General features: G+C 34.4%; 1 protein-coding gene across 1 annotated transcript; it reads right to left on the bottom strand.

Moving 5' to 3' along the window:
• Positions 1 to 4140: 4140 nt before the first annotated feature.
• Positions 4141 to 10263, bottom strand: APOBEC4 (apolipoprotein B mRNA editing enzyme catalytic polypeptide like 4). The gene is made up of 2 exons (XM_051998797.1): positions 10095 to 10263; positions 4141 to 8439 (listed from the first exon to the last, which is right to left on the bottom strand). The coding sequence occupies exon 2, from the start codon at positions 8241 to 8243 to the stop codon at positions 7119 to 7121; it is 1125 nt and encodes a 374-aa protein (XP_051854757.1). The 5' UTR covers positions 8244 to 8439; positions 10095 to 10263; the 3' UTR covers positions 4141 to 7118.
• Between the last annotated feature and the right edge of the window lie 3259 nt (positions 10264 to 13522).

Here is a 13522-nt window from a genome sequence, read left to right as displayed (position 1 = left end):
TAGGTCCCTAATGGTTATTGTTGGGAAACATGTGGGCATGATCTCAATCCAGTACTTTAAAAACATTTTTAGAGAAGAACTGAGGAGCACATTTTTATTTACTTTGGGGAAAAGACATCCAGATTTTTATTTTTGTCATTGTTAAGGTCTAAAGTCCTACTTTGTTGCCTCTTCATGATGTGGAGGATATTCTGTGTTCCTAATAATGCCAATGAAATTCAAGTTTTTGGTAGGATCAATAAGACTGGAAAATTGTACATGAGTATGATTATGGTTTATATGTTTGTCATCTAAGGTATAACCTAGATAAGTCTATAGAGGCTCATCATCCCATTGGCCATAGAATGATGAATGTTTTGGCCATAGAGAATTTTAAATGATTATTTACTAAATCCAAGACATAAATATTTTGTAGTCTGCATTGGTAGAGGCGACATTCATATACCAGTGAAATCACAGCTTTGACCATTAATGACAATTATAGAACTCTAGCATTCTTATTTCAAAGATATAATCATTGTTTATCAGCAAATGCCCTATTATAAAAACTCCCATAATTTTGGTCTTAGAATAGCTAGAAGTTTAGAAGATAAAATCACTACTTATCAGAAAATTCTCTAATAGAAACTCTTTGGTTTTTGATAGCAGGAAGTTTGAGATAAAAAAATGCTATTATTTTAAAATCTGAATTATTTTATTGATGTGGAAAATTCCTGGTGTGAAAATTCCTTTAACCAATATGGATCAACAATTCTTCTGTAATTTATAATCTTAGTGAAATTGTCTGGGGATCCGACAGATTGGTGCTATTGTCATGGAATTTGTATGTGTTAGAAACAGGACTTGAAAGAATTTTTTACTGATTCCAAAGTTAGTCTTTTTTTTTTTTTTGGTAGCTTTTTATTTTCAAAATATATGCAAATATAGTTTTCAACATTCACCCTAGCAAAACCTTGTGTTTTAAATTTTTCTCTCTCCTTTCCCTCCCATCCCCTCCCTTAGAGAGCAAAGAATGCAATACATATTAAACATGTATAATTCTTCTGTACATATTTCCACATTTATCATGCTGCACAAAAAAAAAAATCAGATCAAAAAATAAGCAAACAGCAAAAAGGGTGAAAAAACTATGTTGTAGTCCACATTCAGTCCCGACAGTTCTCTTTTGGTATGCAAATGGCTTTCTTCATCATAAGTCCAAGACTATTTCTATCCATCTAGTCTGTCATGGTGTTTCTACTCTTCTTACCTGCCTATAATTGTTTGCATTAGAATATCACATGTAAAAGTACCTTATGATAGTGTGGTATTCCACACAAAATATCTTAACTTATTCAAAATTTCAATCTCATTTTAACTTCCTAAGTTTAATAAAACTAAATAGGAACTTTTCATTTAGCCACTAATAATGACTCTTATGTTCTTTAGATAAAAAGTTTCTTAGAGAACTTTGAAAATTGAAAGCATTGTAGGACAAAAATAAGGATTGAATGCTAATATGTTTAATTCTTTACCTTTAATTGTTTTCAAGAAAAATAGTATCAATTACAATAAAAATTATTTTTTGTTCTAAAAATGAATATTATTTTTTACTTCATAAATGAAAAAACTTTTCTGTCGATATAAACATTTATGGATTTATGGAAATCATGGTAGGAAATGACATTAACCAAATATTATACATGATTTACTTGTATTCTACTTTTTAATTTCATAGGTTTCTCTCCTATATGTCAGTGCATATTACATTTTACATACTTGAAATATCTAAATTTATCAAATTTTAAATCTAACAAATTTTTGCTACATATCAGTATATTAATATGTATAGTCAAATATCTCATACTATATACATATATACATGTATATATAGTAATAAAAGTATGAGATTAAGGACTGATACTTAGGTAAATCAAATATATAAAATACCATGGAGATATAATTACATTTTCAGTAATCTGGATACAGAATTGGGTAGGAGGAAGAGAAAGAGTTGTGGTTTGTTTGGAAAATTGAACATTACTTTTTTTTCCTTGCAATTCTTCTATACATATTTCTACAATTAGCATGCTGCACAAGAAAAATCAGATCAAAAAGGAAAAAAATGAGAAAGAAAACAAAAAACAAGCAAACAACCAAAAAAGTGTACTATGTTGTGATCCACATTCAATCCCCATAGTCCCCTCTCTGGATGCATATGTCTCTCTTCATCACAAGACCATTGGAACTGGCCTGAATCACCTCACTGTTGAAGAGTCACATCCATCAGAATTGATCATTATATAATCTTGTACAATGTTCGCTTGGCTCTACTCACTTCACTTAGCATCAGTTCATCTAAGTCTCTCCAGGTCTCTCTGAAATCATGCTGCTGATCGTTTCTTATAGAACATTAATATACCATTACAGTCATATACCATGACTTATTTAGACATTCCCCAATTGATGGGCAATCCATTCAGTTTGCAGTTCTTTGCTACTATAAAAAAGGCTGCAACAAACATTTTTGCACATATGGGTCCCTTTCCCTCCTTTATGATCTCTCTGGGATACAGACCCAGTAGAGATACTTCTGTATCAAAGGGTATGCACAGTTTGATAGCCCTTTGAACATAGTTGAACTTTGATTTTAATGACTTTAAGTTTTACATGAAATAAAGAAGTTCCTTTTTAACACCAGTATTCTTCCAGGGATATTATAAGGTTTTGACTCTTGGAATACCACAATCTCTACAAAAAATTAAAATAGGCCATTCAAAAGATAACAGATAAATGCATGGTAGCTGTAGATAGGTTCTGACATATTGCCAATAAAGAACTGCATGTGGTATGAACAATATTAAAAAATGTAAACTGAAAAAGATGGTGGACCAGTCATGTAGGGAAAATGAAGGGTAAATGATGGACAAGATATGTGCTCCATTGATACTACTGGTACAAGGTCAAGAGTTCATCTAGAGTTAGATTTCCAGCCTGTTGTGTGGGTTCTCCTGGGATGACACGGACAAGAGTAGGACAAGTTGAGAAATTGTGAATGGATTGTGTATATTCTGAACTGTTGGAGGGAATACTCACATCTGTGAGATTACAAATTTATTCAAGTGTTAAAGAATCCTTTACTAGAGTCCTACTGTAGTGCCTCATTGTGTTATCAAGATGATATTGGACTCTTTAATTTTTGTTTATATTTTATTTTTCTTCAAATACACATAAAACAATTTTAAATCATTTTTAAAAAAATTTTTTGAGTTCCAAATTCTTTCTCACGCTTTCTCTTTCCCCTCACTGAGAAGGCAAGCAATTTGCATGTGCAGAAGATGACACTGGATTCTTGAAGCTTATATTAGTGTCTTAGTATAATATCTCTCAAGTCGTACTGAGATAGAAAGCTTTCAAGTATGGACGAGTGATTTCATGTCTGTTGTCTGACGATCAGTACAGAGAAGTTTATCAGCAACCTGGCCTCTAGATGATGGACTTTGGTGTCATGAAAATCTTTGAAGACTATATCTTAAGTTGGAGAGGAGTTGTGATTTACACTGGTGCAGGGAAATTTCAGATTTTGGAAATGTAGGAAGGATACAGGATATATTAAATGTCACTCATTTTTAACCTTAATGAGGCATTACCATGCAGGATTTAAGAGCCTTTTTGGAAGATATTTTGTATTGACTGGCAGTAATTTGTCAAATCAAGTTAACAAGCATGTAATAAGTATTTATTATGTGCCAGACACGTATTAAAACTATCATTTTGGTTAATCTTAGAATCAGACTTAGAGAATTAGTCATTTTTAAATGTTTTCCATTCTTCCTTCCTTTTCCCTGTTAAGATTAAAAAGCCTTATGTTCTAAATCCTGTAACATTTTTCTTCTCTTTGAATTGATAACTCATCCTTTTGAACATATAGTATGTTCACCTTTCACAAAGGTCAGCAAAATTTAGAAATATTTGTATAATTAATTTAATCTTTATATGTATGATTAAATATTACAATAATATTAAATTTACATAATGCTATAATAGAAATAATAAACTATCCAACTAGTCAGTTCTCCATAGATCTAAATCCTCTTTAAGTTTTTTGTTTAAAAAAAAAAATACAAAATCACTATATATGTCTGTGACTGAAAAGGATCACGCTAAATGAAACATAGTTTCATTTTTCAAATTGAATTGAAATAACCAAATGAGTTTTAAGAATATGTATTACATGTAAAATATTTACAATACAAATTTGCCTTTAGAAAAACCTAACTACAGACAAGGTTTAGATTAGATGTTGACCTTGCCTTAAATGAAGTTGCCATCTAGTAGAGATAGTATCAAATATATTACAAAGTGTTTATGGGGTCTGAGGAGAAAGCCTATTGCCAAATTTCAGTGGTAGACAATCAAGAAAATTATCCGCATAGGATGTAGCATAGGGGTTAAGACTTAAAAGAATGGGTAGAAATTTAGCAGGCAAAGCAGGGATAGGGAGAAAGATATTCTAGGAATAGGGAAATTTACGAATAAAGGAGAACAGAATGGATATTTGGGTATAGTGGCTAGAAGACCAGGGAGCAAACAGTTTACTTTGTCAGGGGCACATGGATGGGAGTGCATAAAAGAGAATTATAAAAGGTTGAAAAGGGAGAGGGCGGTATCTTCTTGTGAAGAGTCTTGAATGCCAAGCAGAATTCTAACTTTATCCCATTGGTAGTAGGGACTTGTAATAAAAGTGTTTGTAGTCCAGAGTTTTGCTGAAATTTGAAAGATCATAGCATTGCTCTCTTCCTCTTTCCTCATCTTTTTTATCTGCTTATCCTAATAATATGTTAACTTTCACTCCTCCACCAAAAAAATTTTTGTCTTCATTTTTTTTATACTACAGGACTCAAATTGGTAATATACATGAAATTCACTCAAAGGCCCAGAATCTGAGCAGGGGAATGAAATATAATTAATCTAAAAAAATTAATAATTTCACTAAATAGGCTTTCATAGAATGTTTTGTTGATCAGAAGTTCTTACTAGGGTTTTTTGTTTTTTTTAAACTTCATCATAAGCCAGAATTTCTTGAGATTATTTACTATGAATAAATAATTCCTTAGTCTCTTTTTTTCATTTTGATTGTGCTTCTGGATGATCTACTTGAGCAGTCTATTCTGACTATAGAACCTAATAGATTATATAGTCTTTGCACCAAATTTTAATGCAGTTAAGAAAATTGAAAGACACTGACTTACCCAGGATGATTTACCCTGTGTGAAGTTTATTTTCATATTCTGGAATTTCCAATTTAATATACATCAGAGAAATAAAGACTTGGTAGAAGAGAAGAGGGATCTAGAACATACCAGTTGAGATATATCTCTTTATATCTCAATCATGTTCATTATGGGACCAATGAGATGGACCAGAACCAACCTAGAACCAAGGATTATTCCAATTCTAAAGCTGACTCTAGTGTCCCAGAAGCTTTCTAGGATTGTGAATAGGGTAATCCTGTAGGAGTCACAGAGCAAACTAAATTGTTCAATGATTTTTAAGTTATTTGAATGCTTGGTTGAGACAGCACTGTAATATCCATATTCACCTTCTGATTTCTCATATGCATGCAATCTGTATCACCATTGTCATGCTACTGAAGAGTCAAAGTGTCTAGTTTTGGTACTTCTTTCTGAATTCCTGAGCTAATCCTTGACATTTATTGAAACACATTATGTGCTGAGAACTACGGGAAGATATTTTATAAAAATTGGATACTAGCCCTTTACTTCTGGTTGGCAATATACATACTTGAAAAGACTTACTATAATTTAGACTAAGACTTTAAAAATATTTTCCATGTGTGACCCTTTTTTGGCTGAGAAGTTTTTAATATGATCTTGGGTATATAGATATATAAAATTGGCATACAAATCAAATATTTACTGATAACAAATCATAATTTTACAACTCCATATTCAGTTATAAGACCCCATATATCATGACCCACAATTTAAGAAGCTTTGATTTAGACAACAGGATATAAGTGAGTTATAAATCACTATGTCATAAAAAGAATAAGTAAGCATAGCTGTGAACAGGTTAATCAGGAAGAGGAATATTAAGCCATATTTTGGAAGAAGTAAGGGATGTTAATTGGTGGAGAAGGATACTACAAGAGCCGGAAGATGGTAAGACCAAATCAGAAGTTAGGTATGGTAAGATAATGATTGACTAGAATAGTTATATGGCAGGAGTAATCAATAATGAGGTAGGAAAAATCAGATTCCACCACATAGAGGTATCGTATTGTGATTCTAAGGGAATTTTTTAAAAAGCACAACACTGCCCATATCCTCTAGAAAGTTATAAACAAATTGAGAAGATGAGACATATATGCATGAAATGGGTTATTGGAGAGGAAATTCGAAAGCCAGCTAGAAAGATGTAGATTTTATATTTTAGGGAATAGGTATTATGTTCAAGGTTAACTGCCCCATTCACCCAAATATCTACCTGGTAACTAAATTTTATTTGAGAAAGAACCTTGGTAGGCAAAAATCATCATAACTGGGTGAGTAAGCTTAAAAATCTATTTTCATAGATGCATTAAATCAGTGAGTAGAATGGCTTCTCCTTGCACATAATTATTTTTAATCACTTTAGAAAAAGTGGGCTGTTTAAACTATCTTGCTGACAATCAAGGATTAATGGAAAATCACTGGTTTGCTGCTGCGAACAGCATTTAATGTCTTTTATTTCAGGCAGGTTTCAAACTTCACAAAAAATATATTGAAACTAATTTAAAGATTCAATTTATTCCATGTAATTTTGTTTTTTGTTTGTTTGTTTTTAAAGACTCGATGATGTGGGCCAGTTGGAAAAACAATACTTTCCCATATGAAACTGTTGGAGAATGACTTATAGTTCCACTTTGATGCTACCACTTGAAGAAGAATCAAGTTGTTTATTGGAAAAATTTTCCAAGTGTTATTAAAAGTGGTGTGGCTGCAAACTGTTGACATTATGAAAAATATAATGGAATTGCTTTTTAGTGTGATTGCTTTCGAGATAGTCCAGATCCAGCTGATACAGGGATGAAAGCTATCAAACACATCTCAACAATCTCATAAGCCATCTTCACATTATCTTTTTAAAAATGTGGGTTTATTTTTTTCTTTTTCTTTTTTCTTATTGCTTACTTCTTTGCCACTTGAAAATTGTTCTGTGATTTCTACAGTCTCTACTAATCTTCCAGCAGGGGGTCTTATGGGTTCTTTGGTTTTCTGTAATAGCATCTGAGGCATGTTTAAGTGCCTTACAATGTTCTTTGGTTTGGGCTGGTTTTGACCTGCACTGGGTGGTTGCTGCTCTCTGAAAGGTACTAACACAAAAATGACAGGCATTCTCTGTTCTGGGGCCACCATAGTGGAAGGTAGTTGGTTGTTAATCACTTGAGAGGACTCTTGAAGAGACACATTGTTTAAAGGGTATCTCTGTAAGTCTAGCTGAGCTTTTGTGTTTGGGTTCATTGTCGTCTGAGGAAGTACATCAGTGAAGTATGGTTTCACTCCCGTGATTGCATTGATTTCATAAGCATTATGCCTGTCAGCCAATGTTCTTGCAGGCCAAAGTGGCTGGTGCAGAATTGCCTCTGAGATACCACTCACAAAATGATAGAGAAGATAATGCCAAATTCCACCACTCATTGGATTCACCGTGACCTGAGGCCATAAACTGGCCAAGCTTCGTAAAGCTTCACGGTTCCATGCTGAAACAGGGAAGTTGGTCTCTGTGTGATACAGTTGAGAGAAATAAATATTGAGACTGATGGCTGGATACCTCATCAGAAAGTTGTACATTTTGCTAATGCAGCAGTGGTTGGCTTCATTACAAGGACAGTAGTTAGAATAAAGAAAGATATGCTCAATGTTGTCATTGTTACGAATGACTGCCTCCAGATAACTGCCCATCTCAAATAACATAGATTCTGGGTGGGTATCGTACTCACTGCAACCAGAAGCATGACCTTTTTGCACCAGGCTGCCAGAAGAAGTTTTCAGTTCATAAAATGTGAGGTGTTGGGTTTGAGGACTTGGCCCACAAGGAAATCCAAAGAGCTGATAAAATTCGCTATGGGTAATTCTTGCTTTTTCGCCTGTGCAGATGTGATAAGGACACCTAGAACAATCTAGAGTCAAAGCCAGCCAATGATAAGGTTTTACTACAGTTCCTTGATTTGTTAGGTATTCCTGGTAGAAAGGTTCCATTTCTAGGTTTGTGTTTGACTAATAATCACAAGGAGGACAGATTGTATATACAAGCAGAACATGAAAATCTATAGCTACTAAATTCTGCCCTCATCAGAGGATATAATTTTGTAGCAGATGAACCTCTGGTCCTGAAAGAGAATAATCATGGCCACATATTTGGAAAAGTCTACATTTCTTTTTCAAATCCAGATTCCTGGAAGGGGGAAAAGAAGAAAGATTTCACTTCAGAGATATGAATGACATTCTAAATGACCCTTCCAGCCTCCCTTGTCTATGAAAGTCCCAAGAATAAGTATGTTTGAATTTCAGTTTGTAATAATCCAGTTCTATTTAAAGCCTATAGTTTTAAAAATACTCTTCAGAGTTGTGTATATTTGTATCCCTAATGGGGAACATAATAATAACTGGCATGTGGCAAGTGCTTAATAAAGCTCCTGGGAGAACAGGAACTGGGCTTTTTTTTTTTTTTTTTTTTTTTTTTTTTTTTTTTGTCTTTGTATTCCCAGCACTTGGCATAGTATCTGGAATATAGCAGCCACTTAATAAATGCTTATTGATTGACTACATACATGAAACTGGTAGCTTATCTCTTTGTTGCTTGAAAATCATCCTGTGATTTCCACAGTATCCACTAGTCTTCCAGCAAGGGGATTTCTGGGGTCTTTGGTTTCCTAGAATAACAGCTGAAGCATGTTTTAGGAATCTCCCCCCCCTTGCCTTGTCTTGTTTTGGTCTGATTTTGATTTACCACTAAGTGGTCAAACATTCTATTGGGATGGGTGCTTAGATAAGGGCCTTTAATCGTTTTAAATAAATGGTTCTTTTATCCACCTAAATAAGCTGCAGTAAGTTCAGTAAAATTGTTGCTACCTTGAAATAACTGGAGAACTGAGATTGCTCTCTACAATCTATACATGATCCTGTAGCAACTGAAAACAAACAATACCTATAATTATCATCATGTCATCCCTAAATTTGGACCACATTCCAGGTAAGAGACCACTTCATATTTTATTTTTATTTCTTTTCTCCAAAAACTTAGGGGGAAGTTGCTGGGAATATTAGTACTGTAAACATGTTTCTCCTAATCAGCTGAATACTGTCTTATGTTTTACATCTTATGGTGGTTGGAGTTATAAATACTTTTTCTGTTGAATTAGTCATTGCTGTAGTTAGGTTTGCAGAGTAACTAATGCTAGGATACAGGAAGTCCCAGAGCCGTTTCAATTTATTTTAATTTCAAACCACCTATGTAATGTACAAATATATGTTTACAGGGTGATCCAAAAGTCTTAGCAATTTTAAGCTCTACACACACACACACACACACACACACACACACACACACCCCTTCACTATGTCTGAATATTTGGCAAAATACATGACTATTTGAAGGGTGCCTATGGAATGAACCCAAAGATTCAATTGTGCAAAGAAATATCTATTTAACACTGACAGCTCATATTCTGAGCTCAGTTCTATTTTATTCTCTTTAGATTATTGTGCAAAATTTTGGATCAGATATAAAAATGAATAAGACGTATCTTTTCTTCATGAAATAATCTAATAGGGGATATGACACATTTGCAAACAACAACTAAATGATAATTGTGGGAGCTAAGTACAAAGTGCTATGTAAGGTCCAAGAAAATGAAACCTTATTTCTGCTCTGGGATCCTCCCCACAAAAGTCTCTGGGAAGCTGTAACTCTGTTGCCAGTTACCTGAGTTTGTCAAAATGTAGCTACCCTTGACCATTCATTCTTTCCTAAACTTGATATTCTATCTTCCATCCTCCAAAAGCCTGTCTTCTCCCAAAGCCTTAAATGCATGCTTTCTTTAATCCTACCTTATCTTCCTCAATTTCCACCTCTTCTCTGAAGTCTTTTGGATTATTTCCAGCTGTTATTACCTTCTTCTTCCTCAAATTACTTTTTCTTATATTTATTTTTGTTATTAAGGCTATATAATTTGATCTGTTTCTCTCTTTTTTTAATTGCCAATTGCTTTACTGTGGTGATTTACACATAGTTGCTGGTTAACTCTCACCCCTGCCTAGCAACAGTAAACAACTGGATAAGACAATTAGTACTAGATGGTGGAGTAGAATTCCTGTTCTGTTGTTGCTCTGAGAGATTCAGTACTTCATTTCAAAAGAGAGTCATTTGAGAAACAGTCTGTGACCATTAATATCTCAGAAAGGAACTTGTCTAAAATCTTAGCATTGCCACATCTCAAATTGGTTTAAGGATTTATTGGATTGATGGACTGGAAGATCAGTATTTCTGGAAGAGGTAATATTTGAATTTAGCTTTGAAGGCTAAGTAAAATTCCAGTCCATGGAAATGGGGTGTGTGTGTAATAACACTTACTTCCCAGGGGTTGTGAGGAACAAATTAGTTAATAATAGTAAAGTGTTTAGCACAGTGCCTGGCATATAGTAAGTACTATATAAGTGTTAGCTGTTATTATTAGCTATTTTTAAATTCTCCTAAAATGAGTTAGATGTTTAAGATCTTTGCTTGCTTTAATCCTCCAAAAATTTATTTGTCTTCTATCACACTCTGTACAACATTAGCAAGATGATTTGTGTCTTACTCTATGTAACTAACATATTGTATAATTTTCTCTTTGAGGAACAATAAGTAAAATACTCTGTACTTTATACTAAATCTTCTTACTTGTGGCTGAGGCACATACTTAAATCTCTGTTGATGTTGTTTGGGTTATCATTTTGTATTTGTGAGAAATATCCCATTTTAGGATTATAGACTTATGGGATTTTAGACCTGGAAGAGACTTTAGGTATAATTTAGAAATAAATCCCCACACTTATGTAGTAGTCATTCAGCAGGTCACCAAACATTTATTAAGCACTTACTATGTATCAGGCACTGTTTTAAGTACTGGGGATATAGAGAAAGGCGAAGTCCCTGCTCTTGAGGAGTTCACTTTCTAATTGGGGAAACTGAAACTGTGTACATACAAATTGTATAAAGTGGATATGAAAGGCCAGTTTAAAGGATAAGGGGAGACAACTAGGGAAGGGTTCCTGAAGACAGTATGACTTGAGCTGAGACTTAAAGGAAATGGGGGGAACAGCTAGGAGTTCAGGGTGAGGAGAGATAATACTTCAGAAATGAAGGACAGCTGACAAACATATGGAACCAGGAGAAAGATTGTTCTATTTGAGAACTAGCAAGTATGTGGAGGGAAGTAAAGTAGAAGAATGATGGAAATGTGGGAAATTACCAAATTATGACAGCCTTTAAAAGCTGCACAGGATTTTGTATTTAATACAGGAATATTGGAGAGCTATGAAGTTTACTGAGTACAGGAATAATGTGGCAAGATTTAATTTTCAGAAAAAAATCAATTTGCAGAGTGAAGAATGGATTGGAATGGGGAGAAACATAAAGCAGGGAGGCCAATTAGGAGATGATTATAATTGTCCATGTGAAAGTTGATGAAGACCTACATCAGGGTGATAGCAGTGTCAGAAGAGAACTAGAACTTAAATGAAGATGTTGTGAAGATAGAAATACAGGATTTGATAAAATATTGCATTGAATGTGAGTGAGAATTGGAGGATGACAGCTAGATTGTGAGCTATGGTGACTGGGAAGATATTGATACCCTTGACAGTAACAGGAGCTTTAGGAAGAGTTTTGGGACAAAGATAATGTGTGATATTTTGAACATGTTGAGTTTGAGTTGCGTGCATGTCCAATTTGATATGTCCAAGAAACAGATTTGTGATGTAAAGCTAGAATTCAAGAGCTATTTAGGGTTGGATATATGGATCTGGGAATCATCGTAGGGAAATAATAGTTGAACATATGATAAATGGTGAGATCACCAATCAAGACAGAACAGAGAGAAAAGAGAAGAAGGCTAAAGACAGACCTTTAAGGGGAATAGACATAGTTAGTGAGCATGAATATGGATGAAAAATCAGAAAAATAGACTGAAAAGTAGTCACACAAGTAGGAGGAAATCAGGAAGGAGCAGTGTCAAGAAAACTAAGAGTGAAAAAGAGACTCCAGGACAAAAAGGTAGTCAATTTTGTCAGTTTTCAGAGAAGTCAAAAAGAATGAAGACTGACAAGAGGCCATTAAATTTAGCAGTTAATGACTGGTGACTATGGAGAAAGCTCTTTCAGTTTAATGAAGAGGTTGAAAGTCAGGATGCATAGAATTAGAATTCAGTAAAGGGAAAAGAAGTGGAGGCATCTAGTTTTTTCAAAGAGGTTAGTTGGGGAGGGAAATTACAACAGCTAGTGAGAATGGCAGTATCAAGTGAGAATTTATTTGTTTTGTTTTTAGCTGAAGAAGAGACAGTTTTCTTCTAGGCAATAGGGAAGAAGCCAGTAAGTGTATAAGAAAGATTGAAGACTGGAGAGACCAAAGAGAATATGGGGGTTAGGGGACAGAATAATAGTGGATTCAATCTACTGGAGAAGATAGGAAAGGATGGGATTAAGGGTGCATGTAGAAGGGTTTGCCTTAGTAAGTACCTTTTCATTTGAAACAGAAGTAAAAGAGAAGTGACTTGAAAAAAAGGAAAGGAAAGAAGATATAGATCTTGAAGAATGGCTTCCATTTTTTTTCTAGTGGAGTATGAAGCAAGATCTTGGCTGAGAAAATGGGAAGGAGTGCCAAAGGAGGCTTGAGTCAGGATGAAAAGTTTGGAATAGGTGATATGAGAATTGGGATAGATAATTGATTAGGGAAATGAAAAAGATTTAATTTGTATAGTAGTAAGTTTGAGGAATTGAACAGTTGAGTACTTGAGAAATCAGGAAATATAGTGGAGAAAAAATTTTAAGCCAAGCATTGAGGTAGGCAGGAGAATGTCTTGAGCAGGAATGGGGTACTGTATGTTTCCCCGTATGATCCAAATAGGATCTAAATTGGATAATAGATTTGGGTGGTGTGAATCTTAAAGAAGGCAAGGTTGACAAAAAATAGTGGTAGAGGGAGAGTTGGGAAGTGGCAATGGACCACCATGATCAGTGGTAAAAGTGCCATCAGTATTGAAAAGGGTAGTACTGGGAGAGAGCCAGTATGTATCATTGGGGGATTGCCAGAAGTTGTGAGCAGTGTGAAAGAAAAGGTCTTAGGTGAAAGTAAGCATATTAATGAGGGAGCAGGCATTGCAAAGAGCATAGGGGAAGGGTTAGGCAATAGGAAATAGAATGAGGGTTAGGAAGGTTAAGGGGGATGGGAGAGAAGGAGCAAGCAGTTGAAGATAAGGAACAGGATTTATCCATTAGAG

This window comes from Antechinus flavipes, chromosome 4 (assembly GCF_016432865.1).
Source record: "Antechinus flavipes isolate AdamAnt ecotype Samford, QLD, Australia chromosome 4, AdamAnt_v2, whole genome shotgun sequence".
Classification (NCBI taxonomy): domain Eukaryota; kingdom Metazoa; phylum Chordata; class Mammalia; order Dasyuromorphia; family Dasyuridae; genus Antechinus; species Antechinus flavipes.
This window is presented reverse-complemented; position numbering and strand designations above follow the sequence as displayed.

What these genes read in the sequence shown, in the direction of transcription:
- APOBEC4 (XM_051998797.1), bottom strand. Translation starts at nt 8,243, where the DNA reads ATGGAACCTTTCTACCAGGAATACCTAACAAATCAAGGAACTGTAGTA.